This window comes from Microcebus murinus, chromosome 2 (genome assembly GCF_040939455.1).
Source record: "Microcebus murinus isolate Inina chromosome 2, M.murinus_Inina_mat1.0, whole genome shotgun sequence".
Lineage (NCBI taxonomy): Eukaryota > Metazoa > Chordata > Mammalia > Primates > Cheirogaleidae > Microcebus > Microcebus murinus.
The window spans coordinates 29,256,159-29,283,751 of record NC_134105.1 but is presented as its reverse complement, the minus strand read 5'-3'; the positions used below and the strand labels follow the sequence as shown (position 1 = coordinate 29,283,751).

Genomic DNA, 27,593 nt, shown 5'->3' with positions numbered 1-27,593 from the left:
TTTATTTCCACAGGCCTCAGGGAATGGGTAGAAATCACAGGACAATCTCTCTTCCCACCAAAAAAAGTTGCATATTTTGGTAATTGTTTGTCTAGGGAAAAAACTGAAATTTACATTAGCAATGCTGTGCAAGATTCTCACATAAATCAAGACCTAAAACCAGCCTGCAGTGGAGGTTTTAGTCCTCTGTTCAGGTGCCTGGACAGAAGCCCTAAGTTGTTGAGCATGATAGGGAAAAGGAGGCAGTGAAGATGGATGACAGGCACCTAGCAGGGAAGGAAGAAGGAATGCCAGACTCCTTGGAATGGTGTGTTGTTTTCCTTTTTTTTTTTTTTCCTTTAAAGTCATCTCTGTAGGAAGGTGCTGGGCAGGGATCCCAGAGAAAGGGTCTAAGACACGTTTAACTGCCCTGGATATGAAGGATAATGCTTTAGCAGCTGGTACCAGAGAACCTCCTGTTTCATGGTTTAGGCAGATCCAGGATGGAATGCAGAATAAAAGGAATGCTTATAGGAAATAATTTTGCTTGGAATGCTAGATGGCCAAGCCTCAGCCTTTGGTCCAGTGCAACCCTTGCCCTCACTTGTCAACAGGGAAATATTAGTTTGGTTAGAACTGTCTGGAATCAACACCAGCTTCTGCTACCTTCATGCTCATTGTTAGAAAAAGTTTAGTGTGAATGTTCTGATCTGTTAACTCCTGGGACTGTTTTATTCTTCTCAAAGGACTATCTGTTGGTAGAATAACCCCCCAAAGCTGAAAGCTAAAATGTACCAGTCGTGGTCTACAGTTCCTTAAGAATGGACTGGTGGTGTGATTGAACTGATATGGAAAAGCTGCACCTTCCTGCAGAAGATCAACTGACCTGCTATCCCACCCCAAATCTCAGCCTGAGGTATATTTCAGTGAAGGCAGGTAGCTGTGCTTCTCAGAGCAGAGAAGCAGTTTAAGAGCAGAAAGGTAGAGGAAATCTAGAAAAGAACTGTCTTGATACAGATTTATCCCATGGTGTATAGGGAGAGGGCAAAGAACCCAGTGGCACTTCACTTATCCAGCAATTTCTGTCACTGTGGTGACCAACTTCTGCCCATTCCATAGGGTCTTGAACTGTTCAGGGACTGGGAACTCATTCTGCAAATAAAGAAGACAATGGGTTTAAACCTAAACTAAAGAATGAGCTGGGACTAAATCTCAACGCTTTTCTCCCAATGCTCGCTTACACTTAATCCTGAGAGCATGGGAGGATGTGCTAAGAGACAAACTGAACCCATCGAGCCATGCTGTGTGTACTATTCACTGTTCAGTGATCTGTGATCTTAAACAGACTGTTAAATCTATGAGGTGTAAATGAGAATACATATGGCTTTATAGCACCAGCTTGACAGGGTGCCATGACTCATTCCCATTCTTTTTTGCTACCCCAAGCTCAACTTAAAGGCAGAAACCACCCTCCTACATCAGACCACCTCACCTTCATGTGCTTTTGGTGTGCAATTTGGGTTTTACCTACTTAGTGCAGAATGTTCATTAAATAGCTTTCTCCAATGCAAGAAGTTTTCAGTCCCTTCTGTTTTTATCATACTACTAAAGAGATCAAGAAAACTTACAAAGTCACCACTTTCTGTAGGAATGAGGACGTTCATCTCGGAAGATTTGGCACTGACTATCTCACAATCCAGGGAATTCTTGCTCAAGTAAGCATGGCAGCCATCTGTTTTGTTGATGGAAATGGTTGGCACTTTACCCATTACCTGCAGAGAAAACCAAGAGAACTGAGTCCCAGCAGTTGGGGAGGAGAACAGTAAGTTGCTGGAAAAGCTTTCCCTGTTTCACATGATTCAGCAACTACATGAAAAGCTCACAGGTGTGCAACAGACACTGGATACTATGGGCGGGTTGGGACAGGTGCTTGAAAGAGCTCACTTGAAGAGCCAACCCCTCTTCTGCCATGTCCAAAGCAGCTCAGCTTACAGACTGTAGAATCAGATTCCCACCAAAGCAACATCTGTGGGTCTGCTGTGTCTCTTTTAATTCCTCAGGGACCAAAAGAAAGAGCCAAGATATCAAGTTACCTGAACTTTGACATCCCTACTATTGATTATCTCCACAATGCCCACCACGTCATCGAATACCAGACCAAGTTTCTTACAGTTATCTAGGAGAAGAAAGAGAGCAGGTCAACAATATAATTTGAAAGTAATACATCTGAGAATCTTTAGAAGCAGGGTAGGTAAAATGGTTCTAGCCCTCTCAAGCTCTAGGACAAAGACTCACCTACTGTAATGGAGTTAATTTTGCCCTTGATTTGCAATGTCGTGTTGACACACTTGTATATGTAAACCACCTGTTTGAGCTCTGTATCATCAATCACCAGGTTGGAAACATTCTCCTGATTTTCCTGTTAAAGAAATACCCCAGAATTCTCATCATGAAGCACACATCAACCAAAAAACAGGCTTTCCCAAACTTTTGTTCTTGTGATCTAAGACAGAACCCTGCACTCATGTGGCTGAATTACATTTAAACTCCCTGTCCCTGCTCCTTGTTATGCCAGTCCGGGTCTTTTTTTAACTCACCACTCTCCACTTCTTGCCCTCCAGTTCAAGTAGAGCTGGCTCCTTCTTTGTGGCTGGTTTGGGGGATGGGCTGGTTTGGGGTTTGGGTGCAGAGAATGGCTTGGGGCCACTGCGTACTGGACCACTCTGAGCCTTCAGGGCAGGGTTCTTGTGAGTCTTCATGTCATCAGATACATGTTTCAGGGCTGTAAGAACAACAGCTACCTTGTTCCTGTCCTTCATACCAGGGCTTTGGGCTAAGGCAATAACCAACTTCTGTTATCATAAGTTAAACTGATCCTTAGCAGAAAATTCAAAGCCAAAAACCAGAGCCTTTGAGATATTCTTTTACAAGCCATTTTGGAGAAGTACTTTTATAACTGCTCTTCTCCCACAAGGTTAAATTATATGGTTCTGTTTTTAAAAGTAAAGCATAAAATGTGTGTGTAGTGGGGGTGGAGGACATGGAAATGTAAATGCACAGAAAAAGACCTAGAAAGACATATACCAAATATATACTCACAAACATGTTTGTAGTTTTTAAAGCAACAGAAGAAGAAAAAGATGTGAAATAAAGAAAATTTGATAAAAGGAAAACAAAACTTCACCCACAGCTAACCCTACTTCTGCCTTCCCCAGTAAGTGTTTACATTTGAAACTCTCCAGCATTTTTTCTATTCATACTTGTTTTTATTTAGTTTTAACTATACACATTGTTAATAAATTTGGTTCAACCAACTGACACTTGAAAAAACTTTCTCAGGAGTGTATATTCAGGGCAATTTGAATCTATGCTCCCAGGTTAAAAATATTTTTGAGAAAAAACATACACAAACTTTCTCATGTTAGCCTATAGTTTCTAAAAATATCTTTCTTTTATTTTTTAAAGGAAAAGATACCATAATCTCCCACAGCAGGCTGCTGACACACACTTTGCTCTTGAACATGGCCCAATCTATGTTGACTATATAAAACCAATACTGAATGGCCTCTTTAACCACTCCTTGTGGTTAAAATTAAAATACTAGATTTTTTTCTTAAACATTACATGGCTCACTGTAGGAAAAAAATGTAATGACTGCATAATATTGTATCAGGAAGATATGCCATAGTTAACTAATCATGTCCTTTACTGTTGGATATTTAGGTTGTTACATTTTTAGCTACTATAAGTAGCTCTGTATAAAACTTCTTTAATTGAGATATTTTTATGGGTAGATTCCTAGAAGAGGGCTAGACAACCTAGACTTCCATCATCTGTGTAGAAGGGCATCTACTTTCTCTATAACATTAGGTCCTTCTTATACAAATTTTCCATGTGACCAGTATGCATCCTCTGAGGAAGTTAACTCCCTGACAGAATGACTTCCCAGAGACCATGTGGTACCATGGAAAAAGCTCTGGGAAGAACTATCAGCACTGTACCTTGGCCACATATTAATATAATATATATTGATATGCTACTTAATATTAAGTCACTTTCAATGGAACAGAGGGCTTCTGCCTACTGTAGTCACCCATTTTCGATTTCCATTTAAGCCACCTAGGCTGTCCATTTGGGCAAGGGCAACTCAAACGAACGTGACACCTCAAGTGAATATAAGCCAGGGTTTGGGTTTGCCGACTAGCTGATGAAGTCTGGCCCAGACAAATTGCTGTATGAACTGTTTGTGTCAAAGTATTCACTTACCATGTGTGATGCTCTCCCCCTGATTAATCTGCGCAAACAGTGCTGAGCGGGATGCAGAGTCATCGCAGCCCGAACTGGTGGGGACTGGCGGGGGAGGTGGCCCTGGCGGTGGGGGAGGAGGGCCTGATCCAGCAGAGGGTCCAGAAGGCAATCCACTCAGTTCTTTTGCCACAGGCCCCTGGAACAGTTAAGTGCAGGTCACATAGTCATCCTATCTCCTCCTCTCTGTACCACTGCCTGTAGGGCCCTACATGTGTCCAGTATACATGGGGTCCCCATTATACCCCCTGAAGCAATGATTAGTGCTACCTACCCATGCCCAACTTGGCTTTATTCCTTCTCAACCCTTCCCAAGGATCCAACTCTCAGCTCCTTTCCTCAACCTTCACGTTTTTCCTTTGACCTCACCTGATTCCAGCTCTAAACCCTATTTCCAAATCTGTTTGACATCTTCCTTAGTGTGTCACCAGTACTTGAGATTCAACAAATTCAAAACTGATTTCATTATCTGCCTGCTACCCTGCCTATACAATCATGCCCTTGTCCCTATTTCAGTGAAAGACACGACCATCCATGTTTGACTATTCACTCAATCTTCTTTGAGGCTCCCACTCCTTCAACGTCATTAGATCTGTCTATTATCTTGGTGCTATTTCCTACAAACTATCTTTCCCCAGCCCCTAGTCTTACCACTTACATAGTCTGAGCATGAGCCTTTATCTCTAACTTATACACCGAAACTCTTTTAAAGACAAATATGATCATTATCACTCCTTTGCTCAAATATCTAAAGGTTTCAGCCTACCTTCCTTTCCAGTCTTTTCTCCTAAAAATCTCTGATCATCTCCCCTTATTGAAGCCAGAGATGACCAATCTCTATATTTACTCTGCATTTGCTTTGTTTAAGCTGTGTCTTTTGTTAGTATCCCACTTCTTACTGCCCTGTACTTCTTTTAAGTCTCAGAACAGACTATGCCTCTTCAAAGCACAATCTCTCCCAGTGAGAACCACTCTTCTCTTCTCTTATACTCTAGAGTCTGTATCTTTATTATAGCATTAGCTTGGTGATTTGTACTGGGGTTTTGTGTCTATATTTTTAAGCTCCTTGAGGGCTGAGTTGGTGTAATTCATTCATGTGTCTCTCCTTCAGCACCAATCACTGTCCCTGACCCATATTTATTGAAATGGAATAGAATTTAATATTCCTTCTCCTCTCACCCTTGCTTCCTATATGCTCTTCTCCTTTTTCCCTTTCCTTCTCCCTTTTCTTTTTACCCTCCACTGAAAAAAACTAGCATGTTGAAGTCTAGGAAACCTGACCCCACCCTGAAGAGATAAAGAGAAGGAGGCAAGGAAGGAGGAAGGAGTCACTAACCGTCTTGCTCCAGGCCAGTCCAGTGGTATGGAACTCCTTAATGTAAGCCTGCAGCTCTGTCCATATACTCAAGTAAGCTTTAACCCAGTCTACATGCTTCTTGTCCCTGGGAGAATAAAAGAACTTGTCATAGTTGGTCAGGGTATATTACAATAGTGATTCTAGAACCCCTCCTGCCTGTGGGTTCATGCCCTCCTACCTATGGTGTTTCTTAGGCTCTGCTCAATGGCAGCTTTTTCTATCACCACCAAACTTTAAAAAAAAATAACCTATTTTTAACCTATTAGATTTTTAATATAACCTAGTCTATTACCTTTATTAGACCAAACTCCATTAAGATAGGGACTCTGGATTATATCTCTATCACTCATAGCAGTGTTTCTCAAACTTTTTTCTTAAGTAGCAGAACTGTTTTGTCAAAGTACACTTTAGACAGAACCTGATATATAAAAATGATAAAAGTAGAAATTCTGTGCATGAAGCCCTGGTAGAGGAGAGTTCTCGAGCACTACTGTGGAACACTAGGACTCCAAGAAACTCAACTGCCACATAAGACAGTACCTTATGTCAAAATACACCCCTCCCCCTAAAATATCAAAACTAAAAATTTCCCTTTGGGAGGAAACTATCAGCATTAAATTACAGATATAGTACTGCACTATGGTTCAAGAACTCTCTCTCTTCTTGTATATCAGCTAGAAGACTTTAAGGTTATTTAGCCCAAGACCTAGTTTCCTCAACAGTATATCAAAATACTCTCAAGCTTAATTCTAGGTTGCTTGAAGGATCAAAGTGGCACCTGGTGTTCTGGGACAGATTTCACACACAAGAAGGCTTATTCCTAACACAGAGTAGTAACTTAAGAAATGTTTGTTGAAGGATGATGAACAGAAGAAAGGAAGGGTTTGGGTAGCTATGCAACTTAGTAATTGTTGCCTGCAATCATTCCAGCTCAAAACCAGCAATGAGTAAGTCAGTTAGGAATGGTAGACATAGGATAGTGAGACATACAATGACTTTTCTATGTAATAACTGCATTGGCTAGGTAGCCTTACTCCTACTTTAACTGACTGCATGAATACTCAGCTCTTAATTTTCTATTAAGTCCTACTGAACCCTCCGCCACTGGGGCAGTGACAAATTCTCAACAAAGGAACAAAAATCTTGTATAAACAGGAAAATTAAAGTCCATATTACGTCCAGCAAAACCTCCTAAACCCAGAAGGTTAAAGATTAAAAGACTAAAAGGGCCTCTACCAACCATGGAGAGAAAGCAGAAGTAGAAGCAGAAACACTTCCTGTTTGCAAATGCAGCTTCTATGAGCCAGTATAAAAGCTCTCCAACATACATCCGAGATAGAATGAGCACAGCAGCCAAGGGCAGCCTTAATTAACCCCAAAGTGCTACTCCAGTAAGTAACCAGAGGAGTTTATCTTCTGCCCCTTGAGGAAAACCTGGACTTACACATCTTTGTACTCCTTGAGGACTCGGTTTGTATAAAACATGGCAGCATCATTCATTTCTTTCACATAGGGGCCAGGCTTGGGAGCCTAGAGAGAGAGAAACTGTCAGTGACTCAGAGCCTCTGTAGCCATATCTCCTTCCCCCTCACAGTTTATCCCTTCTCAACCATGGAAGTGGCGCTGCTCACCATCGCCACCCAGCCCAGGGCCTGGATACTTTCACTGACAGCTGACAGGTGATTGAATAACTTGCTGCCTCGGTTCTTCTCCCGAAAAGTTATCACTTCTTGGATCTGCTCTGAGATGGGTGCCAACAAATCAGAAAGCTTATTCTAAGAAAAGATGCAAGAAAAGATTCAGGTTAAAACCTTTTTATAAAAGCTTTGTATGTTAGTCACCTCTGATCCCGAAGGTAAAAATTCTCTATGGACTACAATGAGCACTCAAATAAACTTTGTATTCATCCTGCCCTGATTCATAAGGCTGAAATACTGCTCATCATCTCACTTTCTTCATAGAGTTCCAGCTCCTTACGCTGGATTTTATGGTTCTTCGTGATCAGGACCCGTACTTTAGGTATACCACCAAAATCCTACCATTTCAGCCACTTACTTGTCTTTTCTTTGTCCCACTAATAGGAGATACTAGTTCATCTCTGTGCCTCTACTCATAATGTTCTCTTCTTTTTCCATCAATCCAAATGCTCCCCATGCTTCAAGAAGAACAGCCCTCCAACCCCAGCCACACCAGCCTCCTACAGCATTTATCGTCAGCATAACCAATTCTGGCACCTTATCCTTACGCACACAAACTATTAATGAACTATAGGAATTATGGTTTTCTTTCTCAGTAATTCTTCAAAGACAAGGGCTCTGTCTTCGACCTCTTTTATCATCATTACAGCCTTCACTGTACTGCTAGCCACAGAGCAGCTGCTGAGTAGAAAGCTGATGAATCAAAGCAATTAGGGAGGTTGGCAGTCAAGCAAGCAGCTTAGCAAAATGAATGAATTTTGTGTTTCTGTGTTTTCATCCTTCCTCCAAAGCTCAGATTCCTGAACATCTCCATTCTCAGATCTTAACTAATCAGGACAGATTGAGAACTAGAATCTAATATATTTAACATCTTGCTCTATTTTCACATTATTTAGGCATGCTGAGGGCCAAGGGTTTTAATACAGCATCAGCAAGAAGACTTGCTTTATTATGCCTCTATGCCCAGGAAAAGCAAATACCTTGCAGCATAAAATTTAGAGGTAGGAGTAAGGTTAAAGAGAGATCCCCCAACCAGTGAAGGACGAGAGGAGAAGCAGTACTCCAGGAGTTTTAGGATATTCACAGCAGCATGACTAAAACCCATCCACAGTGAAGCAAGAGAACCATCTCTAAAGGGCTTAGGAGAATTATGATAAATTTGGGCTCAGCTAAGAGGCTAAAAGAGGCTGTCTATTAAGAGAAGCAGCAAAGTCCCAGGGGGTAACTACAGTCCTAAGCAAAATGACAGAAAAAAGCCAGTAGAGACCAAAAAGTACTCATTGGCACATTCCCATAAATTCACTTTAAGTGTGACTCTACTCTGGGACTTGGTGTGAACATACATTATTGTGAGCCTACTAGGAGTATTTTGGCACGTTGTGACAACTTAGCAAAAATCTCTCAAATTTTCCTGAGCAACGAACCCAAACTAAACCAACAAGTAGTGAACTTACGCCTGCTGGCTGCTGACACTGAGAGGCTGTAACCAAGAGAGCTCGCTCCAACTTCAGACCTGTGTGGACCATCTCCGCCTGTCAGAAAGGAGAAGAATCAGCTACTGATGACATATTACAACTGGAGAGGTCTTGATAAGAATAATCTGAAACCTGTACTTCCGTGTACTCTGACTCAGGTACTTCCATGTTGTTTCCTTCATGTATTCCAGATTCCAGGAACTGATAGAATTACGTATACTACTGCTCCTGTTGGAACTAATCAGGGATATATATCCAGAGCTGGAAATGAAGATCATTAGGGCTAGCCTTAGGTGATATCAAATTAGGAACTACATAATGTGATATAACATGCACTGAAAAATCTCATATCACCAAAAAAGACCTCTTTTCTCAAAAACTAGAGACAGGAGTAAAGGCAAAGACCTAAATGTATGCCTAAAATTCTCAAAGTATAGATTTCATGTTTCTTGAGCAAAAAAAAAAAAAAAAAAATTCTCAAAGTATTTACTCCTTTAGCTTAAAGCTATTTTCTCAAATGTCAGATCAGGACCCCATTAGTAGATAAATAATTAAATCAATTTAGTGAGCCACAACCACCACTTTATTAAATAGAACAAAACAACAGTATGAGTACAGAGTAGTACATCAACTTGAAATTATTTCCAAATAAAAAGTAAAAAAAAAGCACAGTAGTAGTATAAGCACTATATTGTAAAACTTTTATCTGAGTGACAATTGTCACTGGGTCATAGTTAAAAGAATTTAAGAAACATGAGGCTGGCTGGGTGTTATGGCTCACTCTTGTAATCACAGTACTTTGAAAGGCGAAGGCAAGAGGATGGCTTGAGGCCAGGAGTTTGAGACCAGCCTGGGTAACATAGCAAGCTCCATCTCTACAAAAAATAAACAGATGAGCCGGGCATGGTGGTACATGCCTATAGTCCTAGCTACTTAGGAGGTTGAGACAGGAAGATCACTGGAGTCCAGTAGTTCAAGACTGCAGTAAGCAATGATCATGTCACTGCACTCTAGCCTGGGTGACAGAGTAAGCTCTCATCTCTTAAAAAAAAAAAAAAAAAGAACAAATAAAAGAAACTATATGAAAATTCAAAGATGATAATCTATTTTTTTCTGGATTTTCATTTTTAAAATATAAAACTGATACATGCTTTCAAATTTTTTCAAATGTTACACAGCTGTAATGCAAGCCCCCACACCCTATCAAAGTCCCAGTTCCACTCCCTAAAGCTAACTAACACCATTGCCAACAGATGGTATATGAGAGGCTAAAAACAGATCTTCCAAAGGCTAAGCAACCAGTCTTGCTGAAGAGTTTAGGTTAGGAAGATCCTAAACATGGTTATTGTTTAAGAAGAATTATTCAGTGGGCTAGCAGGAAGGCTTTTAGGTCTCAAAAAGAGAGGTAGAATATATATGTGAGCGTGGGGTGGTGCTGGTGAAAACATTGGAGGCAGCACATGAAGGGAGGTGGGTGGAGAGGCACCTGTCATTGCCTACTTCATATTCTTGCTGTGGGCTAAGTGTGAAAATAACCCATATTAGCATAACTAATAACTATCAAGCACAGTTTTATAAATGCTAAGTCATGACAATGACTCCTTTAAATAAGCCCCTAGGTTTGGTTATGTAACATGTTGGAATCAGACTGGTAGCATATTCTTCACTGTAAAGATGAACACAGCCATATTTTATGCAACATGCAAGCTTTCCGTATAAAAGAAACCCACAAAGAATATGTGATAAAAGCAGGGGACCTAGAAAAATATGAGAAATCATTTCTGTGCCTGAACACAGCTCCTTGGTATAGGTAGAAAAGGAGCCAGGAGCCTCTCAAGGGGCTCTTAAACCAAGGATGAATGGGAACTGAAGAAAGTCACCAGTCCTCAAAAGAGGGGAAAAAAGGCAAAATATTCTTACATGTTTCTGCACGTCTCCCCCAATCTCTTTACTGATCTTCAAGTACTCTGTCACAGGACCGGCAAGCAGCAAGTCAAATGCTTGCACATATGGAGCTGCTCCTGCTGAAGACACACACACCATAAAAAAAAAAATCAACCACGCATGTTTCTTTAAAATGCACTTCCATGGGAAAGGGGGAGGGGGAAAGGTAATACAGTTAGCAGAATATTGGAACAAGAGTCAGGAATCCTGGGTTCTAGTTCCAATACCACCACTAACTGGTTATGTGACCCTAAGTCTCTTTTCCTCTCTGAGCTTAATTTTCTTTATGTATAAAAATGCAAGTGAACAAAATGATCCTCCAAGGTTCCTTTTAACGCTAATGTTCTATGTTTCAACTGGTGCATGTGCAAAATGGCCAGTTGGCCAATCATTTGTAAAGAGGAATTTTAACATCACTTATCATTTGACTTACACTGGAGTTATTCTGCTAAAGAAAGAAACAGGAAATATCACACAAGCAGGAAGTTCTTGTGTTAAAATAACTTAACCACAGGCCTCCCTGCACAAGTTACTTCCTCCCTTATCTGTTCACAGCAAGACAAATTACAGGAGATAAACTTTCTGAAGTGTTTTGGGAAGTTAGCTCCAAAGGGGAGAATTCACTGGGATAAAAAAATTTCAGGCTTGGCTGGGCACAGTAGCTGACGCCTGTAGCCTGTAATCCAAGTACTCTGGGAAGCTGAGGCAGGACGATCACTTGAGCTCAGGAGTTCCAGACCAACCTGAGCAAGAGTGAGACCCCATCTCTACTGAAAATAGAAAAAATTAGCCAGGCGTTGTGGCATGCGCCTGCAGTCCCAGCTACTTGAGAGGCTGAGGCAGAATTGCTTGTGCCCAGGAATTTAAGGTTGCTGTAAGCCAGGCACCTCTAGCCTGAGCAATATAGCGAGACTCTTTTTCAAAAAGAAAAAGGAAAATTTCAGGCCCAGACACCAAAGCATTCTGCTGGGCTGTGGAGTGCTCACCTTTTGATGAATTGTCTCCATACCCACAGTGCATGTCAGAGGTATGGGATACTGCCTCCAGGCGGCCCACTGCCCTCTCCAATCTTTCTACCAGATTTTGCATGTCAGCCATAATGTACCACCTGTTGAAACAGATCAAATGTTATTTGTTATTTTAATATTACACAGCATCTACACAGAAAAACAGAATACTCCTAGGGGTTGAAAAGGATGCCAATTCTGAGGAACAGAATAGTTTAATAAAATTAGACAGAAAAGTAGTCTAGCATATTTGCAAAATCATAAAGACCTTTTTAAGCAAGAGCACTATTCAGGAAAAGGTATTCAATAAAGCAAAGGTTTATTCAAATATTTACTGAATATTTACTATGATACTACCAAATATTTGCATAGAAACTGAGAATTTGCAAAGTACAGTCACATATATCATCTCAGTTTGAGCTTCCCAACAACTATTCAGGAGTGGAAGGATAATTACTACACTCTCAGAGATAGAAAACTTAATTTCAGTGAAGTTAAATGACTTGCCTATAGTCACAAAGCCAGTTAGTAGAGAAGCCAGTACTCAATTTAAGTCTTTTGGCTCTAAGTTCAGTGTGTTTTTTCCCCACAACATCCTGCTGTTGCATGTAGAATGAATAGGATATTTACCTTCAAAAATTTATAGTCTAATAGGGGAGATTTAACATATGCACTAACAACTACAAAACAAATAGAAAAAATTTTTAAGGTGATATAAGAAAGTTGCAGATAGGCAGCATGGGATTTCAAAGAGGGGAAGAGAGTATCAGCTGAACGGATCAGATAAGGGTATCATGGAGAAGCCGCCATTTGAGCCAGGCTTCAAATGAGGATAGGTAGGATCTGGACATGCAGTAGGGAAGGAGACTAGACACATCCAAAAGAGTTTGTTATAGGTCTTTTGCAAGTGCTAATTTATCTGAACTAGCCTTATTCAATGTCTAATATCCCTAAGAAAGTAAACTCCAAGAAAGAAAAGACCTTATCTAGCTTGTTCCTTATACTCTAACATCTAGACCACTACCTGGTAAGTAGTAGATGTTCAGTAAATACTTATGAAGTTATGGCATTCCAAAACTCCAAAGAGACAAAGGTTCTGAAAGTTGTACACATACGTGTAAAATGTTATCATTACACATCTGCATAAAGTACTTGAGACCATAAGGGATCTCATAGAAATTAGTCAGTAAAATTTCAATCAAAGCTTTGACTTGAAAAGAGTCCATTTCACCAAAGTATTAATTAGTTCAGGTAACTGAGGCCAAATGAACTCAACTCGCTTGAAGCTTCCTAAAATGACCACAGCAATTATGATTTCCCCAAAGATGACAACATGCCAGAATATCTCAATACATTGAAGAAGAGATAAGCAGCTCACAAGATAAACTAAGGAAGGCAATATAATAATCCCTTTCCATTCTTTTCTGTCTCCAGGCTCTGGTGTCTCTGAGCCCAGGCACTTGCCAGAGAATCTTGTTTAAAAGAGAATCAAAGGGCCTGGTATGGTAGCTCACACCTGTAACCCCAGCACTTTGGGAGCTGAAGGCAGGAAGATTACTTGAGGCCAAGAGTTTAAGACCAGCCTGGACAACACAGCAAGACACTGTCTCTACCCCTCCCCCCAATGTTTTTAATTAGCTGGGTATGGTGGTATGCACTTATAGTCCTACCTAATTGGGAGGCCAAGGCAGGAGAATCACTTGAGCCCAGGAGTTTGAGGTTACAGTTAGCTATGATTGTGCCACTGCACTCCAGCCTGAGTAACAAAGTGAGCTCCTGTAGCTAAAAAATAAATCAATAATAAAGAGAGACTCAAAGAGAAAAAAACGAGAATGAGGACCAAATAAACCTTTCCATTCCCTGGCCTGGAGTTGTAGAAGCCTCCAGGTCTATCCTCTGCTAGCAAACAGAACAGTCTAGAAATAGCCAATATACTTTCCTTTATATTATGACACCATCAACTGAAATCTGAATTGCTGCCCTGTTCCATTTTGGGTACTGGCTAGGGACAGGCTCACATATAATCCACCAGACTTTATAAATCCGGGGGAAAGGCAAGGAATGCAATAAACTGCCAAGCTACCTTTGATGGATACCACCCACCTAGTTCTGTTATAAAACATGTTCCTTCATACACAATGGATGTTCCATGTTGAGATCAGCATTAACAATGGAAACAGCACAAGTGTCCCTAAAGCTGCCAGGGTTGGTGAAACACTTACCAATCTTAAAAGCTTAATAATATAGCTTCATGGGATTTTGGTTACCCTTTATCTACATTTCACTTGTATTTGTAGGGTTTCATCGCTAAACAAGCTACAGCACTGCTGTCTGACTTGAGTAGAATGGAAAGGGACAATATAGCTACCATTAATAGTTAATCTCATTCTACCACTAACCAAAGATAGAACAGTACCTGGTATTTTTGGTTTTGGTGGAGGTAGAGCGAAATTTGAGATGTTATGGGAAAGAATGTCCAGAATTAAAGGGACGGAAAGACACACCTTTTCTCATCTTCTACACATACACTTGTACTCTTCAGGTGGTCGTGTCTACCCCCAAGCCTTCAACTACCACTGCTGTAGTAACACCTACCCTACTTGCCAGGTGGTACCACCTGTGGACTAAAAACTCCCAAAGCAGCTTATCCAGCTCAGGCCATTCCTCTGGGATTCAGAATTTTAGACCCAGCTTCCACATCTCTACCTGGGTGCCTGAAATGTCCAAAACAGAACTCATCATCTTCCCTAACACTGCTCCCTCACACCTCACCCCCACTGTCTCAGTGATCTAGCATGACCAGCCATCACCTGATTGATCAAGCTAGTAACCAGTAAACTGTTAGGCAGTATAGTATAGTGGGTAAGAGTGATCTTTAGAAAAATCATATAGATTGAGGGTTTGGACAACAGCACTCCCTGGCTCTGTGACTATGAGCAGTTACCAGATTTTCTGAGCCTCAGTTTCCTTATCTGTATAATGAGGACAAAAGTATAAAATCCAAAGGGCTTCAGTGAGAATAATGAAGTCCATGTAGAAGTGCTTAGCACAGTCCTGGAAAATAATAAGGATTCTATAAATGTTAACTAATTTTTTTTTTTTTTTTGAGACAGAGTCTCGCTTTGTTGCCCGGGCTAGAGTGAGTGCCCTGGTGTCAGCCTAGCTCACAGCAACCTCAAGATCCTAGGCTCAAGCGATCCTTCTGCCTCAGCCTCCCAAGTAGTTGGGACTACAGGCATGTGCCACTATGCCTAGCTAATTTTTTCTATATATATTAGTTGACCAATTAATTTCTTTCTATTTATAGTAGAGACGGGGTCTTGCTCTTGCTCAGGCTGGTTTCAAACTCCTGACCTCAAGCAATCCACCCACCTTGGCCTCCCAGAGTGCTAGGATTACAGGCATGAGGCACCACGCCCGGCCTAATGTTAACTAAATTTATATCTTCTTCCTTACTCCCCCACAACATCTAATTAGTCACTAAAATCCATAGGCTATATCTTGCATATCTCATAATAGATGCCCTTTGCCTCTATTCTGACTGATAAAAGGATACCAAGACTTTGCCTAGATTACTGCAATAACTTCCTAGCTAGTTTTCCCTAATTCCACTAATACAACTTCTTAATCTACTCTCCATAATATAGTCAGAGTGATCTGCCTAAAATGCAAATGTAATTATAATATTCTTTTATTTAATACCATTCAATACTACTCAGAACAGTCAGGATAAAGTTCAAACAAGGGTTTCCATAATCTAGTCCTACTTTTTTTTTTTTTTTTGAGACAGAGTCTCTCTTTGTTGCCCAGGCTAGAGTGAGTGCCGTGGCGTCAGCCTAGCTCACAGCAACCTCAAACTCCTGGGCTCGAGCGATCCTTCTGCCTCAGCCTCCCGAGTAGCTGGGACTACAGGCATGCGCCACCATGCCCGGCTAATTTTTTATATATATATATCAGTTGGCCAATTAATTTATTTCTATTTATAGTAGAGACGGGGTCTCGCTCTTGCTCAGGCTGGTTTTGAACTCCTGACCTTGAGCAATCCGCCCGCCTCGGCCTCCCAAGAGCTAGGATTACAAGCGTGAGCCACCGCGCCCGGCCAATCTAGTCCTACTTTTATCTCCTACTACTCCCTAGTTTTATCTCTTGCTACACCTTTCCTCAGCACACTACAGCAATGCAGGACTACTTGGATTTTCCAGAACAAGCCATTTTCTCACCTGAGACTTTATAATACTAGACACTTAGAAAAGTTTTTTCCCTTTCCAGAACTCCTATTGTTCTTTAAGTCTCAACTAAGGTATCACCTCTCCAAGAAATATTTCTAGTATGTGCTTCCATAACACTGTGCCCTTATTTCTACCATAGCACCTAACACACTAATTTAAAATCATTTATTTAATAGTCAACAGGCAATTAGCCACACTAAAGCAGGAACCATGTCTTGCCTTTATAATTCTATAGTACTATAAATGTAGCAGGCTCTAAAAATATAGTAGGCTAATAAAAATCCTTGAACTAAACAAACAAACAAATAAAGGCTCTTGCTCTCCACGAGTCTGACTGTCTCTGCTCTCTATCAAATCTGTGGAAAAGTGGGGTTTTTTTCTTTTGTCTTTTTAAATTTTTTGCCTGTCTGCTTTCACAGGATTTTACAAGTACTTCTATCTTTCAAATAAATGCTGCTTTGTCAGGCATAAATCACATTGATATGGACATCTCCAAATTAAGTACCATAACACATACCAAATTAAGTACCATAACACATGAGAATACATATTAATTAAAAATAATCTTATAGTTATAAATGGTTTATATCAGTTATCTGTTGCTTCTTTTGAGACTTAAAATAATTCTGTGAGGTATATCATGCAGATATTGATCCCCATTTTTAGAATGAAGAAACTGACATTGACAGAAGTTAAAAAGCTTGATATAGAAGGCTGGGCGCGGTGGCTCACGCCTATAATCCTAGCACTCTGGGAAGCCCAGGCGGATGGATCGCTCAAGGTCAGGAGTTCGAAACCAGCCTGAGCAAGAGTGAGACCCTGTCTCTACTAAAAATAGAAATTATTTGGCCAACTAAAAAAAATATAGAAACAATTAGGCGGGCATGGTATTGCATGCCTGTAGTCACAGCTACTCAGGAGGCTGAGGCAGGAGGATTGCTTGAGCCCAAAAGTTTCAGGTTGCCATGGCACTCTAGCCAGAGCAACAGAGTGAGACTCTGTCTCAAAACAAAACAAAACAAAAAAACTTGATAGAGATCAACCAGTGAGTAGAGAACCTAGGCCCTGAGCACAAATATTCTGAATCCTAGTCTGAGGCACTTCTTGCCATTCCACAATGGCTTTTATTTTTTTATTTTTTATTTTTTTTGAGACAGAGTCTCGCTTTGTTGCCCAGGCTAGAGTGAGTGCCATGGCGTCAGTCTAGCTCACAGCAACCTCAAACTCATAGCTCAAGCAATCCTCCTGCCTCAGCCTCCCAAGTAGCTGGGACTACAGGCATTCGCCACCATGCCCGGCTAATTTTTTCTATATATATTAGTTGGCCAATTAATTTCTTTCTATTTATAGTAGAGACGGGGTCTCGCTCTTGCTCAGGCTGGTTTCGAACTCCTGACCTCAAGCAATCCGCCCGCCTCGGCCTCCCAGAGAGCTAGGATTACAGGCGTGAGCCACCACACCCAGCCCACAATGGCTTTTAAGCAACTAAGTGACAATGTGGTTCTCATAGCATCCAGCCCCCCACTTGTTTGCTTAGCATATAGCACTATGGGTTCAAAGCCCCTCCATGGTGTCTTTAGTTACATTATTAGCAGCTTTCAATTTTTCTATTTTCAATTTTCTCCATGGAGGCCAACATTTTAAAATCACATTCAAGATGACACAAATTTAGAAGCATATGTTCAAAATCAGGCTTCTCCCAAAGAATACAGAATTCTCAGGGCAGAAAACTATAGCTCTGCCTGATCTTGTTCCTTGCCATTTTTAACTGATAATAGCCAAGAACTATATATAAACCTCCATAAATGAATGTACAGATTCGCTACTAGTTAAGCATCCATCCTAAAAGCTCTCAGAAACAGTAACATTTATGTCATAATTACGTAAGTCTAAATAGAACTAGGACTCAGGAAACCAAGCTGAGTCCCAATCTGCACATATTAACTGTGTAAGTTTGGGACAGTGGCACAATGAGTTATAATCCTCACCTAGCATACAAAGATGAAGAATGAAAGGAGCTGATTTCATAAATCAGAGTAATCACTTTGGAAGCGTTAAAATGCAATTCAAATGTAAAATCTCAGCACTGCATCCTATATACTAGAATACAGGCTCCAGAAGGACGGGAATTTATCCATTCTCCTTCCTGTATCTACCTCATCACCCAACAAGCAGGCATATAGAAGATGTTCATAAAATCAAAGCGCTTAGTGTTGTGTGGGCTACAGCAGAAATGAAATACACATTTTGTTGGCCTTCCCGATAAGAAGGAAAGTTTCTTGAGAACAGCTTTCATTCTGAACTAGAAACCCAACAAAATGAAATGCGAATGGAATAAATACTGAAGACTGTATTTTAAAAAGTTCTGTTAGAGAATATATAACTTCAGTTGGATTAGGAAAAGTTAAAGTATCTGCCTACATGTTAGAGATTTTTCTTTGCAGAACGTGTTGTTATGGATATGAATTACATAGTATAAATGACTATATGCTCTGAGAGTTCAGAAGAAATCAATAAGGACTAGAGGTAGTGTGGTTTCAGGAGGGAAGTGGGGCATCTTGATGAAAAGATAAGAGAAAAAAGGAAAGACATTCTAGAACAAATCAAAAGCAAAAAAGAAGAGACGAGGCAAGCTATGTACACAAAGTGTGAGCAGGTTAGCCTGCATAGAGTACAAAGTACCATGGGAAATAAAGCTGAATAAGCAAGCTGGGCCAGATTATGGAGGGCACTGAAAGCTGGGCAGTATTTGGATTTGATGTTGATACATGTGTAGCCATCGAAGGATTCTGGGTGGAGGAATAATTTGAAAGTACAGCATTTACAAGCACTGTCTGATAAACAGAGTAAGATTTGGAGAAAAGTGAAGATATTAGGGTCCCAAAAGTTAGGCTGAAAGCTTTTATTCATCTAGCTATAAAAGAAGGCTACTGCAAAAAATATTTCAAAGGGAAAAATCCACAATATTTGGTGTCTAACCAGATATTTAAACTAAATGAAAAGAATCAATTAACCAACAAATAATCACCTTTAGGCAATGAAGTGACCAGAACTTGTATTAAGTGCTGTGGGAAATATAAAAGAAAGGTAAAATAGTCTGCTTGCTCTAAGGGACTTTAGCAGTAGAGAAGCTACTTTCTATTCAATCACTGATTCTCATGATTAGGAGGGATTCTAAAAACCATCTGATGCCAGAACAGTCCTTTCAACATTCTTAGCAATTAGACAGGCAGCCTCTGCTCAAACACCTTCAGTGATGGAGAACCCGAGACTTCTGGAGGCAGCCCATTCCAGACAGCTCAAAGTATTAAAAAGTTCTTCCTTATATGGAGGCAAATGTGCCTCCCCACAGCTTCCACCCACTGATCTTGGTTCTGCCCTCGGAGGTCACAAGAAACAAGTGTGCATTAAACTGAGAACAAGTATTAACTGTGTGGTACTGACTATGAAGCACAGTAACATTTAGTGAAGGGAGGCAAAGATGATTTCAGAGTTGTAAATATTGGGGCCTTAAGAGAATGATGAAATTATAGTCAGAAACAGGTTCTGGCATATTTTAGTTAGGGCAAGAAAATGAGGTCAGTTTTAGATATGCTGAGTTTGAAGAAAAGATGAAGCCTGTAAGTGGAAATGCCTGGGAAAGGATCAAGACTGGAGATATTTGCAAACCACTGGCAAAGAAATATCATGAAGTCATGAGAATGTATAGGCTCTTGGGAGAGTTATATGCTGAATAAAAAGAAACTATGAGCTTGATTCAGCAGTAATTTCTTTTGTGGTTTGAAACCAAGAAAAAATCTGAAATGGCTAGCAATTCTTGCCAAAGCTGCTTCATACTCTTATCATCAACAACTCAACCCAATTCCTTCTGCTTATGCAAAGAAGTCATTCAGAAGTATATGGAACCAGGTTACTCCTGCAGTTCTTGGCTCATCTCATCAGGCCATTAAGCCAGTAGCACAAATTTCTACTTGAGTAGGAAACTGCTATGCTTAAAACATTTTCTACTATGCCCCATAGTTGTTCTTGTCATCATTCTTAAGTAAAACTGAAAAGAAAGCAGCCATACAAGTCACCCTGTATACTACGATAGCCCAACTGATTTGCTTCAAAATGCTTCTCTTGGCCTTGACTTTGTAATCCTAATCCTGAGATTTTATCCTAAGAAAGTAAATACTAATGCAGGAAAAGTGATAGGCATGAAGATGTTCACTGCAATGTTAGATATATCTATCTATGTCTTAGACTTCTAACTATAGGGCAATAATACCTACATGCACTGAGGAAAAAGACTCGAAGGGAACACAAAGTTTACAGGATATGTCACTTTAGGGTAATAGGGTTTTTGACACTTTCTCCCTCTGTTTTCCAATCTTTATTTTAACACATTTATATACATTTTTATGATAAAAAACAAAGACCAAAAACCATCTCTATTTGAGTATCTCTTCTAAGCTACCACTAAACTATATTAGTTAGTTCTATTCCTATCAATTCTGTATAGAAATTCTCATTACGAGGCTCTAACATGTCACAAAGTAAAATTTAGACATGCTACTAGGAGACACTTACAAGTTGGCTAATTTAACCCAGAAACTGAAGAACAGACACCACTTTGCTCCAGTAAAGATGCCATCTAAATCTAACCCAAATCAGGAGCCACTGTTCTTCCCTAAGCATTTAGTTTCGCTGATGAAACCAATGACATTTAGTGCCTGAGTCACTGCCACCTGAGGTTTAGATTAAAAAAGAAAGAAAGATCTATCTTCTGGGGAGGGAAGGAATCCAACTCAGTATCAGCATTTGTCTCTTGTTCCCTCCTTATACACGGTCCTCTATCTGAAACTCCAGGAGAGAGTAAAATGAGTAATAGTGTATAACCTGAGGTAAGACTTGGAAACTAGCTGTTTCAATGGTCTGGGGCAAACGGATAACTTTGCATGTTCATGGGTTCCCCTCTCCCCTACATTCAAAGAATATTCTGAACTAATTGCACAGAGCATTGAGCAGAACTTTTCTACTTCTACATGTTTTTTACTCTGTAAGGAAAAACTGCATTGGCTGATTTCAGCCTGGATCGTTGCTTTAATAGAAGAGCATTTCTCACTCTCATACATAAAGATAGATTCAAGGGTAACATTTGTCCTTAGCTATGATTCAGCTAAAACTAAAGATAGGAAAAGATCTGTGATTATAAGTCTATAATTAAGTATAGGAATTTTAATAACCTCTGGAGGAAAAAAGCAAACAAAAAAGCAAGTCTGCTCCTTCAGTTAAACATTTCAACTATTTTCCAGCCAAATGGAAAAGTTTGGCACAACAAGTCTGGTAATACAAGGCAAACAAAGCAGCACTGTAGCTGAGGAATATTTTTAGAACTTTGTTTTTATTAGGTTTACATACAGTATACCAAGAAGAAAGTTTCATGGTCAGTGCTGTAGCTTCATTAATTTAAAGACAATGAAACCACAGTCCTGTGCCCCATAATGATGGTTTGGTTCATGATTAATGATGGACCGACCACACATACAATGGTGGCCCCATAAGATAGTACTGTATTTTTACTGTACTATTTTTATGTTTAGATATACAAATACTTACCATTGTGATACAACTGCCTACAGTATTCAGTATAATAACAGGCACTATAGGTTTATGGCCTAGGAGCAACAGGCTATATCATCTAGGTTTGTGTAAATACATTCTATGATGTTCCCAGAATGATGAAATCGCGTAATAAAAAATTTCTCAAAACATATCCCTGTTGTTAAGCAATAAATGCCTACACAATTTTATCAATTAAAATAAACATGAACACCAACTCTATAAACTATATGCAATTTAAAAACAAATGATAGCCCTTATCCACTAAAACCAACCAATCTAAATGCAAGCAACCTGAACAAAATAGGGATTTATATATTCTCAATACAGAGGCGAGGGAATTCTGCTGACTAACACTGTCAACTAACACAAAGCTTGCTTCTAGTACTTAATCAGTGACGTTTCTCTATTAAGATCACATCCTGGGGGGTGGAGGGGGAAGGAAAATCCTTTAAGGATCACCCATAAATTACTTGAAAGAATAATTTCTTGATGCCTCAATGAAAACAAATGATTCATTCATTGCAGGATACTGAGTACTTATCTCTGTGCTAAGTATGGCTTGGAGCCTACCCTCACAGAATTTAGTTGGGGAGATAAGACATTGTATAATCACAGCTATGATACTTTCAACCCAAGCAATTCTGTCCTCCAGGAAACATTTGATAATGTTTGAAGACATTTTTGGTTGTCGCAAATGAGGAAGTGCTACTGGCATCTAATGGGTAGAGAGGCCAGGGATGTTGCTTAACATCCTACAATGCACAGGACAACCCCACTACAAAGAATTATCTGGCCCAAAATGTCAACTGTGGTTGAGAAACCTTATTCTAATTTAATAAGGATCATAATAGGGAAGTGCAGGCCGGGGGCTCACGCCTGTAATCCTAGCTCTCTGGGAGGCCGAGGCGGGTCAGGAGTTCGAAACCAGCCTGAGCAAGAGCGAGACCCCGCCTCTACTATAAATAGAAAGAAATTAATTGGCCAACTAATATATAAGAAAAAATGAGCCGGGCATTGTGGCACATGCCTGTAGTCCCAGCTACTTGGGAGGCTGAGGCAGCAGGATTGCTTGAGTCCAGAAGTTTGAGGTTGCTGTGAGCTAGGCTACGCCATGGCACTCACTCTAGCCTGGGCAACAAAGTGAGACTCTGTCTCAAAAAAAAAAAAAAATAGGGAAGTGCAAAAGGTTCAAATAAAATGCTAGTTGAGGCTGGGCATGGTGGCTCAGGCCTATAATCTTAGCACTTTGGGAGCTGAGAGGCAGACTGCTTGAGGCCATGAGTTCGAGACCAGCCTGAGCAAGAGTGAGACACCCTCCCCCAACTTTTTACAAAAAATACAAGAATTAGCCAGGCATGGTGGTATGTGCCTGTAGTCCCAGCTACTAGGGAGGCAGAGGCAGGAGGATCGCTTGAATACAGGATTTGAGAGTTTGAGGTTACAATAAGCTATGACAATGCTACTGCACTCCAGCCTGGGTGACAAAGTGAGACCCTGTCTCAAAAAAAAAAAAAATGCTAGTTCAGGACTTTCTAAATTAGAAAGTCAATGTGTACCATTCAATGAAAATTAATTAAGATAAGAGTTTAATTGTGGAAAACTTGGTAAGTAGAGCAAAGGAGTTTAGGTTTGATTCTTTGGGAATATGAAGTCAGAGAACGGTAATGAGATGAAAAATAGTTCTTTTTAAAGTACTTTTAAAAAATCAGTCTGGTGGTAGTAAAAAAGTTGAAGTACAGGTATGAAAGCCAGGTTAGTAGAAAATAAGAAAGAAACATGATGATATTTCAAAAGAATAGTCACTTGGATTGTATAAAATATGGCTCAAGGATCCTCAGATTTCAAATCTTAGCATTAAATTTCAAACCACAGGGTTCAACTTCCAGCGACACTTTGCATTTGCTTGTTTAAGTAAAATGAATCTTTGACTCACAATGCTTCACTGAAAACTGAAAGGAGGAAGTCACTTTTTAAAGGTGCAGTCTCCGGTCAAGAAAATAATTGCAACTAAACAAACATATGTATAACCAAGAAGAGGGGTGAGAAAACATCATCCCTCAGGATGGCCGGGGGTGGCGGCAAACAGCTGGCCGGGCGTGGTGGCTCACGCCTGTAATCCCAGCACTTTGGGAGGCCGAGGCAGGCGGATCGCTTGAGGTCAGGAGTTTGAAACCACCCTGAGCAAGAGTGAGACCCCTGTCTCTACTATAAATAGAAAGAAATTAATGGGCCATCTGATATGTATAGAAAAAATTAGCCGGGCATGGTGGCGAATGCCTGTAGTCCCAGCTACTGGGGAGGCTGAGGCAGGAGAATTGCTTGAGCCCAGGAGTTTGAGGTTGCTGTGAACAAGGCCGATGCCACGGCACTCACTCTAGCCTGGGCAATTAAGGGAGACTCTGTCTCAAAAAAAAAAAACAAAAAAAAAAAAACCAAAAAACCAAAAAAAACCCAAACAGCTAGCCTCCTCAAAGCAAAAATACATACACTGAATTTTTTTTTGCACGCTAAATCTTAATATCACCACTTTTGCTTTGCATGGCAGGTTGTACTTTACATAGCACTTTCATTGCTACCACTTTATTTAAAAACCCTCTGAGACATAAATTATGCCCACCTGACTGATGAAGTATTTCTAGAGAAGGTGGGAAATTCCTACAGAAATTTCTTTATGCTGGACCACAGCAAAATTAAATCCATTAAAAGCCCTTCACAACCTGGCAGACATCTACCCTTTTATCTGGTCTTATCTTCTGCCAAATTCCAGGCTCCAGTACTTCACTGAACAATTTAGGCCCTCTCTTGCCTCCATCTTTGCTCCTGCTGTTTCCTTTAGCTAGGACACTTTTGCCTAGATTTACTACAAATACCTCAAACTAAACTCATGCTAAGTTCATTTTCTTTCCGAGTTACCTCCCTAATTTACTTCTCATTTTTCAATCTGAACGGTACTACCCAGTTCACTAAGCCAAAAAACCAGGCAATTGTCCTACACTACTCCTACTTCATCATTCCCATAATTAATCAGTCTTCAATTCTATGGATTCTATATTCCTAATATTGCTCAAATCTGATCCCTCCTCTCCATTCCCACTTCTACTACTTAGTTCAGGCCATGACTACAGTGACAAGCTTCCAAACACTGATCTAGTTACCCACAGTGTCTGGTCCCTTCCCACTTGACAGAGCAAACTTTCTAAAATATAAATCTGATAACATCATTTTCCTACATAAAACACTTCAAATCATCCCTATAGCTTTCAGGGTAAAATCCAAATCCCTTGGCATTGCTTACAAGGTAATCCATTTGGTCCTACCTCCCAATGCTCCAAGCATTACTGGAATTCCAGTTACACTGAACTAGTCACAGTCTTTCACATGCCTAGGTCTCCATGTCCTTGCACCTGTAGTCCTCTTTGCCTGGAAATCCCTTTTCCAGATTCATCATATACCTAAATAGATCTTGCAAGATATTTAGCTAGGGGTGGTAGTCCCAGCTACTTGGGAGGCTGAGGCAGGAGGATCACTTGAGCCCAGGAGTTTGAGGTTGCTGTGAGCTAGGTTGACACGGCAACTACTCTGGCCAGGGCAACAAACTGAGACTCTATCTAAAAAAAAAAAAAAAATCTTGCAAGATTTAGCCTCCCATTCCTTTCTGGAAACCCGGATATCTGGCTCAGGTATTTCTCCTCTATGCTCCTGTAGCCCTGACCTATGCACTATAACACTGTAAGCCATCCCTGATTTACTTGTTTGCTCCCTCCCCCACAGTAAACTCCAGGAGAACTGTATTCTTAGCCACATAGACTAAGTGCCTCATTTAATATGTGCTTCACACATATTAAGGCCCCAATAAATGTGTGCTGGGCTGTTCTTGGATTTTCACTTAGATCCCTACAAACAGCTTCAGCTATCACAGTTCTGATACTAACCTGTCTAAAATGTTCTCATCCCCTCTTCATTGAACTTACTACTATTCATCCTTCAAAATTCATCTTGAACTGCTTCTTCAGTTTTCCTGAATCCCTTGTTACATACTTTCATAGCACACTGTTCTTCCTTCCTGACTTTCATTAACATTTACAATTACTTCTTAAACGTCCCTGCAAACACTGCTAGCTTCATGAAGGAAGAGTCTACATTTTGTTTCAAAGCTGCATTCCCTGCATCTGGCAGAATGCAGGCACAAAATAAACACAATTTGTTACACTGAATTTCAACCTGGAGGTGAGCAGAGATCTCCACTTAAAAGATGATAAAATGAGGCTAAAATAAGTTAAACAAAGAGTAGTGGGGCCAGACCAAAAGCTATTTCAGGTCCGTGAGTACACAACACCTTCAAAAAAGTTAGCTTAGCTTTTCAGAATAAGAGCAGCAGCCTAGGAGGAAGGGGAGGCTATGTGAACGCAAAACAAGAACTTGCCCGCCAGTCTTTTAAAAACTCCTCAAGCATTCCAAACTGCAGAATTAAGGGAGGGAAAAGTTCCACACAGCGGTTGGCCTTTAACCTGCTGCTGCCTTTGAGGCTACACCGCCGGAAGATCACCCCAAGTTCCAAGGAACATGAAAAGGACCCGGGGCTAGTCATCTAAGGAACTGGGGTGAGGATTTCTATTCTCTTCCTCACTCACTATATGATCTGAGATCAGCCTCTTCTCCCGGGATCAATCTATCCATCCGTGCAATGGGAGCTAGAGCGGCAATAGGGAAGACTTAAGGTCTTGGAGGCTCCTTTCACTCAGGGCACCTCAGGAATCAGGCCTCCGCTGAGGCTGATGGGCAGCGCTGCGAAATCGAGCGGAGGGGCCTCCCCAGGGCAGCCAGGTTCAGCTCGTCACCCCGGCCCCACCTCAAGAGACCGCGCCCAGGAGTCCGGGTCGGTCTGAGGGATCCTGGCCCCGGCCCCCTCAGGAGGGCTCACCACACGCGCGTAGGCCACAGGGGCCGTTAATAACGCCAGGGGCCAGTGGGCCCCGAAGACACCCCAGTCCCTGCCCAGCCGCATACCCTCACCTCAGAGTTCTGCCTCACCTCGGGACTGCGATCAGCCGCTCTCCACTTCCGGCAAGAACTGCCCAGCAATCTCCGCGCGACCCACTTCCGGGCCCTCACTGGGCGCGGCACCCCCACCGGAAATGAGCTGCCGGCTGAAGTGCTGGGCCAGCGGTGGACTGGGAAGGAAATCTGGCCGCCCTGCTCGTGACTCCACCCCCTATTCACCACGCCTCGGAGAATCCCGACTAGCCCGGAGGGCGCTAGAGAAAGCCCCGCCCCCAAGGCGGGAGCAATCGGGGAAGGGCGTGCTCACAAGATAGGCCCCGCCCCTCGGGCCGCGGTATGGAGCCTGAGGCCCAGGCCATTGAAGGGCGGGAGTCAGCCACCCGCTACGCTCCACCTCCGAGAAAGAGGGCAGATGAGTGGCTGATTTTCCCATCAGTTTGGTCTCAGTGGCAAAGGCCAGTTCCTTTTGACTGCAGTCCGGAAGGGGTCTTGGAAGAACTAGGGGCATTATTCTCTGAGGGCGGGAATCCAGGCGGCCGTCTACTCTCGGGGGCATTGTGTTCAAGTTCCGCCTCTCTTTGGGCGTGCATGCGCTGGTTTCCCCGTTTGTGACTTGGGAAGGCAGTTGGTCTGGACCCGGTTCAGGGAGGACTTCTGGAGGTTGTGCGTGGGGAGGAGGGCCGGCGAGAGCGCCGGGGCCCAGCCCTGGGTGTCTGGGCGTACCCGCCTCCGCCTGGCTCGCTCTGCCCGGGGCTGGGAAGGTGGCGAAAATCCTCCACTCTCGCCCTACTTCCTGTTTGTTCGGTGCGTTCTGTGACCATAGATGGTCAGGTTTGGGGCCGCGTGGAAGCCTCCGCCCCGTGGCTTTGGAGTCCTTCCCCCGGCGCGCAGGGTGTGGTCCCCGAGAATAAGAGCGGAATTAAAGGAGATCCTGCCCTGCTCCGCTAAAATCCAGCTATTGAGGCAGCCTCGCCCCCGGCTGGGTGTGCCCA

The 27,593-nt window shown here is 41.6% G+C and overlaps 1 protein-coding gene across 4 annotated transcripts; it reads right to left on the bottom strand.

Annotated features, from left to right (window-relative positions):
- Positions 1-343: 343 nt before the first annotated feature.
- CAP1 (cyclase associated actin cytoskeleton regulatory protein 1) lies at positions 344-26,767 on the bottom strand. 4 transcript variants are annotated; one of them, XM_020280279.2, is made up of 13 exons: positions 26,632-26,767; positions 11,744-11,865; positions 10,734-10,834; positions 8,793-8,870; positions 7,273-7,416; positions 7,086-7,171; positions 5,621-5,726; positions 4,246-4,423; positions 2,577-2,761; positions 2,275-2,398; positions 2,073-2,155; positions 1,608-1,751; positions 344-1,131 (listed from the first exon to the last, which is right to left on the bottom strand). In XM_020280279.2, the coding sequence occupies exons 2-13, from the start codon at positions 11,853-11,855 to the stop codon at positions 1,048-1,050; spliced, it is 1,425 nt and encodes a 474-aa protein (XP_020135868.1). In that variant the 5' UTR covers positions 11,856-11,865; positions 26,632-26,767; the 3' UTR covers positions 344-1,047. The 4 variants fall into 4 exon arrangements, with proteins under 4 accessions (XP_020135868.1, XP_012591212.2, XP_012591213.2 ...); XM_012735758.3 differs by having other exon boundaries at positions 10,734-10,837; positions 26,632-26,766; XM_012735759.3 differs by having other exon boundaries at positions 10,734-10,837; positions 26,614-26,741.
- Positions 26,768-27,593: the final 826 nt, after the last annotated feature.

Excerpts from the sequence above, each read along its gene's own strand:
- CAP1 (XM_012735758.3), bottom strand. The coding sequence starts at position 11,855 with ATGGCTGACATGCAAAATCTGGTAGAAAGATTGGAGAGGGCAGTGGGC. Across the intron at positions 5,727-7,085 it reads CTCAAGGAGTACAAAGATGT|GGACAAGAAGCATGTAGACT; the intron begins GTAAGTCCAGGT and ends TTATTCTCCCAG. Across the intron at positions 2,156-2,274 it reads AATTAACTCCATTACAGTAG|ATAACTGTAAGAAACTTGGT; the intron begins GTGAGTCTTTGT and ends TTCTTCTCCTAG.